The sequence below is a fragment of the Rhinichthys klamathensis genome, unplaced genomic scaffold (assembly GCF_029890125.1).
Source record: "Rhinichthys klamathensis goyatoka isolate OS25496 unplaced genomic scaffold, OSU_Roscu_1.1 h1tg000429l_1, whole genome shotgun sequence".
NCBI lineage: Eukaryota > Metazoa > Chordata > Actinopteri > Cypriniformes > Leuciscidae > Rhinichthys > Rhinichthys klamathensis.
The window spans coordinates 1,125,001-1,131,469 of NW_026606925.1; the positions used below are offsets into that span (position 1 = coordinate 1,125,001).

General features: G+C 36.2%; 2 protein-coding genes across 3 annotated transcripts in view; one reads left to right on the plus strand and one right to left on the minus strand.

Moving 5' to 3' along the window:
* Positions 1-1,996, plus strand: part of lpcat4 (lysophosphatidylcholine acyltransferase 4) — a 23,626-nt gene extending 21,630 nt beyond the window's left edge. For both annotated transcript variants that reach the window (XM_056235699.1, XM_056235700.1), the window contains exons 12-13: positions 947-1,082; positions 1,760-1,996. In XM_056235699.1, coding sequence (XP_056091674.1) covers positions 947-1,082; positions 1,760-1,920 — 297 coding nt within the window. In that variant the 3' untranslated portion in view covers positions 1,921-1,996. The remainder of the gene's footprint in view (positions 1-946; positions 1,083-1,759) is intronic.
* A 1,427-nt stretch (positions 1,997-3,423) lies between these two features.
* Positions 3,424-4,729, minus strand: LOC130071077 (uncharacterized). Its single transcript, XM_056235688.1, has 2 exons — positions 4,529-4,729; positions 3,424-4,390 (listed from the first exon to the last, which is right to left on the minus strand). Exons 1-2 carry the CDS (start codon positions 4,643-4,645, stop codon positions 3,434-3,436), a joined length of 1,074 nt encoding a protein of 357 aa, XP_056091663.1. The 5' UTR covers positions 4,646-4,729; the 3' UTR covers positions 3,424-3,433.
* Between the last annotated feature and the right edge of the window lie 1,740 nt (positions 4,730-6,469).

The window sequence follows — 6,469 nt, forward strand, 5'->3', positions numbered from 1 at the left end:
AGTTCAATAATATCAGTTTCAATAAGAATATATTTCTTTATTGATTTGTTTCATAACATTTTTTACTAATAAAAACCAAAAAATAATAATAATTAACCCTGTCACGGTACAAAACCATATATAATAATACAATTTATAATAAAAATAGGCCCAGTGTTATTTACTTTAATTCTGTGAAAATGTACATTATTTATATATTTAGTTATTTATAATGTAATATAACTGCAATATAATTTAGCTTATTTAGATGGCAAAATGTGATCGAAATTGTGGTTATCTCTGATAATTGCTCCATTTTATTGTTACATTAAAACAACAGTGGAAAGAGATTTAATTTAAAACTTAATAAAATAAAATGAGTGATTCACAGATATGAAGTTTTGGCCAATAACCGATAATTCTTTATATTTGAAAGCCGATAACCGATATATTGGCCGATAAATCTAAATCCACATTTTTAAAAAAAAATTGAGAGCCTGATTATAAGTCTCACCATTAAAATCCACAATTATAATGTTCTCTTTATGTAGCCGATATGACAGACTTGCACTACTTTACTCTATTTTTTTTTTAATTTTCCTTTTTTCATATTTCAAGTGATTAAAATCCATCATGTTGAACAGTGCGCGTCTGAAGACTCTCAGCTGAAGGAAATAATACATTATTTATGGGCTTTAATATATCGGGCAAAATTACTTCTCAGACCGATAACGATATACCATTAAAAATTAACATATATCGGCCGATACCGATATGGTGGCCGATATATCGTGCATCCCTAAAAACAATATATGGCACAATGATCTCAATATGATTTTTGGGTTATATTCATGCAAAATGTCTGTTTTCAATTAAATCATGTAAAAAAAATAGTTTTGGCCGGTAAAGTTCCTCAATGTAATGCATTCCTCAAGAGTTTAGACCCTAATTTGTTGTCTGTTCGCAGTGGTTCGACACGGACCAGGATGGGTTTCTGAGCGCAGGCGATCTGTCCGGCCTGATGGGGGCGCTGGTGGGAATCCCACAGTACGCTATAGAAGAGATGTTCTCTGCGCTGACCACCAGGGGGCGACCCACTGAGGGTAAAACCTTCCAAGAGTCTAGACTATGCAGCAGTTTCGTTTGTGTTTAAAGTTATTCAATTGTGTTTGCAACCTGTCTAGATGTGTTCACCTTGGTCTATGATGTACATATCTATAAAATCACATCTTAGTAAGATTTAAAGTCCCCCTGTTGACAATAATTTTATCCCTTAAAACTCATCTTTGATCACCAAAATTACATATTTAAATGTTTTTTCATTCCTTAAAATATCTTGAATGTAACTCGACACCCTTCCCTCATTTAGTATGCGTGGTTCTATGAATATGCAAATGAGCCCCGCCTCCACTCACTCCCTCAGCTCAGAGATCCACTGGTTGACGATCACACGTTGATCTGATTGGTTACAAGGTCGTTTGTGACGTCAGAAACACCAGCGATTTCAAACCGTGTTTTTGAGACTGTCTTTGGTTCACTGCAGTTTTAAGGAGGAAATACTCAGCAATGCTGTCGACTTATGAACTTACACATGGTTTGTCTTATTAAAGCGTATTAAAAACACCACATAGACACATAAACAATTCGAGTAAGCAGAAAGATGCACCCAATACAGATGAAACCCAATACGTCTAATGCAGCCTAATGTTTATTGAGCTAAGATGATAACGTTGGTATTCTAATATCGAATGCTAATTGGTTTTGTATTCATCTCCCAAAGCTTCTCTGCAGGACTTATTGATGACGCATCCAGTTTATCGGAAAGTCTTCACAGAGTATCTCCGCTCCACTGGGCATCACAATGGCACTCCCAATGGGAAGGCCAACGGCAACGACGGGCTGTATAACGGCTACGGATCGACCAATAGGAAGTCAGACTGAGGAGCGCCGCTTGGTCGGTAGCAATGTCGCAATCCTGGAAGGAACGTCCCACTGCATGCGCAATAACTGAGATGTGAAACTGAGATGTGGTTTCTTGTTAATCTGGGCACTGGGAATGATACTGTGAGAATATAACACTAAATGAATGTGCCTTGGAACAAGTACCTATATATATTTTTATGATTATGCTTGAATGATCTGTATGTGTATTTAAAACGATATTTTTGTCATTTTAAACTTTGTAAATTGGACATTTGTACTGTCAAAGACTTCTGCTGATGTGTCATATTATTTTATACTTTAATATATTAAAAATCTTAAATGAATACGTGATGTTTCCTGTCTTTATTCAAACCTTCTCGCACTTGTTTGTCGTTTTGAACGAGTTTTTGGTGGTTTGATCGTCGGCTCTTTTACTCTTGTCCGGTTTTTCTGTGTGTATTTATAGCTTGTCTTTTTAAGTTTCTTATATTGGAAAAAACAGATTTCTCCTGATGTCATATTATTTTATACTTTAATGTATTCAAATTCTTAAATTCCCCCTGTAGTAAATAATTTCATCCCTTAAAACTCATCTTTGATCACCATAAAAGACAAAATCTTCTTGCCTTAAATAGCTTGAATGTAACTCGACACCTTCAGATAATTTATTATACGCGGATTCATGAATATGCAAATTAGCCCCGCCTCCACTCACGTCAGCTCAGATTCACTCGGCCAACACACTGAGGTAAACGCTGCTCAATGTTATCGCTCTTTACAACTTCGGACACATAACGGTAATTAATGATTAGCCTTTTGCTTGACTATGTTATCAAACAGCTAATAATGTGTTGCTAATGTTACACAAACGATGTTCCTGTTGTCCATCTCAGAGTCAGCTGCCTTTTAACAATCTCTGACAATCATCCGAAACGCTTTGAACAACTCAGAACTCACTGTAGAAAGGCATATAGTTCATCATAACATACATCATACACCCGCTATACCCGATTTTTCATATCAACTGAAAAATATAGCGGGATAACCAGGAATCTCTCTGCTAGTTCACTGTTAATGATATGCTGAAGCCCGCCGGCACGTACGTTGATCTGATTGGTTAAGGTAGTTTGTGACGTCAGGAACACCAGCGATTCCAAACCGTTTAAAAAAGTATTTTGTTCACTGCAGTTGTATGAAGAAAATACTCAGCAATGGTATTGTATCGACTTATGAATTTACATATGGTTTGTCTTAAAGCTTATTAAAACACCACATAGACACATAAACAACATTAAAAACTGTATTTTCACCACAGGGGAAGTTTAAATAAAGACGTGATATTTCCTGTGGTTATTTATATGTTTTATTATGCCTCAAGTGGATTTTTCGTTCGATTCGTCCACCTTGAACCTCCTCAAGCCTCTTCATTGGTGGTTTGAGTGCGTTTAGGTCGCGTCCCGATCGGAAAACCATCTCCATTGGCCCATTTTTGCCGCTCTTTTCCATCGTCTCTTTCGTTTGTCGACTCTCTTTATGAGATCTGCCTGTTTTTTATCGGCCTTTGACGTCTCTCAATCTCATCGTCTCTTCTAACTTTCCTCGCCTCGGTCACGTCCGTACGTTGCCGTAATTCCTTTCTTTCTGTGGTTATTTTGAATAAATCAGTTTCTTTCGCCCCGTGTTTGGTTGCGGATCTTCGTTGACCGTCTTGAGTATTTCCATTCCTTTGGTTTTCAGCTGTTTTCCTTTTATCGTCTGTTGTTCTCTCATCGAGCGCCGTGATCTTTTCCTGCTTCCGTCTTCTACGTCGCCTCTTCTGTTTTTTGTTCCGGTTTCCGTTCTTTTCCTCGGGCGTCTCCTTTACGCTTGTCTGTGTTTTCGCTCTATTATTTCTCATTCCCTGCTGAGAATCGTTGGGAATGTCCGGATCCATGTTTCTCTTTTCCTTTGTACTTCCCATTTTCTCTGTTTTTTGTCTGGCCACTGTGTTTTCCTCTCTATCATGCTCAACTACACCATTCTCAGGGGTTTTTGGATGTTTTATGGAATGCGTAAATGATGCATGATGGGATTTGTAGTTTTGAAGACTGAAGCACTCGGATTGGACGGTGGTTTCACGTTCAGCGACGTACAAAGTCTCGATTTTTCCTCCTGAAGAGTTTCCAGGTGGACCAAAGTCTTGGAAAGCAGAATAAATCATTTCTTGGACTTGGACGCCTTGGGAACTTAATGTTTGAAATGCGTTCTGGCCGCCATTTTCCATCCCAGTTGGTGTGTTTATCCGAAATGATTTCTGCGTCATCATGTGATCTTGAACATTTGAGCCGTTATACTGGCCGAAGTCACGTTGTGGAGTCCAATAGGAGCATCCGGCGACTGGCTTGGGAATGCCGCAGGAAAACAAATCCTGGGAATTTTCCTTCAGGACATCGGTGAGGTTGTGATCTGTGGAGAGAAGAGAGCTGATGTAGTCCATGTCGAAACCAGCCTGAAAGAGAGAAAACACACTTTAATATGAGAACGCCGGCTCTTTAACCCTAATAGATCATTTTCCACAATAGATTTAGATAATTTTTTTGATCATTTAGAGAGGCTTTAGAATGTGATTCATAGGATTTTAATTGACCTCGTTGGTAAATTCGCAGTGGTTGAACAGCTGGTTGAAGTACAGCGCACACACGTCCTCCTCGTCGGCGGCGGTGACCTCTGACCCATCGCTGACCTTTGACCCCAGAGCGTCCATGACCTGTGAGTATTCTACCAGCGCGCTCTCGGCGAGATCTTCAACCGGCCGCGCCTTTTTAGATCGTTTCCTTGTTTTCTTCACATTACCTGCGCAAGTGTTCATTGTTTACTATTTAATTCAGTCATAGATGAAGTTTAGCTGAGAATGTTTTATCAATCAGTAAATAAAACATTAACTGTGAGCCATTATAATAAATCCTGACCTGTGGGACTCGACTGATCTTCATCGGCTCTGTTGGTGCTCTTGTTCTGTTCTTCCAACTTAATGAACCTAGAGGAGCATTACAAAAAACTTCAATTCCCGACAAAACCTCTTAAAGACGGTAAATCTTATTGTAAGATTTGCTCTTTATCCACCATTTCTGCAACTAAGGGGTTAAAAATGACTCCAAATAGCATCAAAATAATACACTATGATTGTATAATTAAATGAATTGGTAACACTTTACAATAAGGTTCGTTAGTTAACATTAGTTAACATGAATTACACGTATACAGAATTTATTAATCTTTGTTAATTTCAACATTTACTAATACTTTATTAAAATCTTGTTAACATTCGTTAATGCACTGTAGAACTAACAAAGATGAACAAATACTGCAACAAATGAATTGCTTATCATGTTAACATTAACTAATGTTAACTAATGAACCTTATTGTAAAGTGTTACCAATTAATTTTATAAATGTTAATTATTAACACTCCTCAAGCATGTCAGTGTCAGAAATGCGTTATTTTTTTTATATAGCTTACATTCTGGCAGTGACGTGATATTGCTCTCGTTGAAAGAGCGGGATTTTCCTCCACTCCTCAACGGCCGTGTTAACGGCATCCGAGAACGGCAGATCGGGACTGTGAACGGCGAGAGAGCGAATCACGCGACTGAGAGAGAGAGAGACACGCAGATAAACAAAACAGGTCAAATAAAAAGCCTTAAAGACCCGTTCACACAATTAACATAACTGTAATGATAACTAGCGTCATCCACACAACAACAGACGTCATCGTCATAACGTTCCGTTTATTTTAAGCGCGCGCGCGAGATTCAAACTAAGTATGAATAATTCTGATTGGCTTTCAGTGTTGCTGGTAAAAAAATCGCTCTGAAAATGATTCAATATCGTTTATCTGTCAATGTGGCGAATGATAATGACAAATAATGAATTAATAGTAAACACATATTTAAAAAAAAATCCCCAAACAAACAACTAATGAATTAATTATGCAATATGAAGTAAAAAAAAAAAAATATCCTAAAAACATATTTACATATAGCCTACTTTCATATCAAATGTATACACTTTTATTATAAAATAATAACACAACAATGAATAAATAAAGGTAATTGAAAAAAATATTAATATACAAGTTAAATTATAAACAAACAAATAGAAATCTGTCAACGATAATAAATAGTAAACAATAAAAAAAATAAAGTCAGTTAATAGAATGAAAAAGTATTAATTATAATGATAAAAATTAAACAAATGAAAACTAAAATAATAAATACATTTGCTATAAATAAAATACTAATGCATAACAATGAAGAAATTATACAAATGATTTAAATAAAAAAAATATTCAATTTAATTGTACTTGACCGCACCATTATCGCTATAGTTGTACTGTCTTTAGCAATTTTCAAAACTTAATGGTTATAGTTATCATTCTTGGTGTGAACGGGCCTTTATTATTGATATGACATAAGCATATATCACAATGAGTTCCTGTTTCAATAACATGTTATAATGTTATTATACATGATAAATGTTTAATTATATAATTGTCATTGAATTATAGAACATTATAATGATGTGCAGA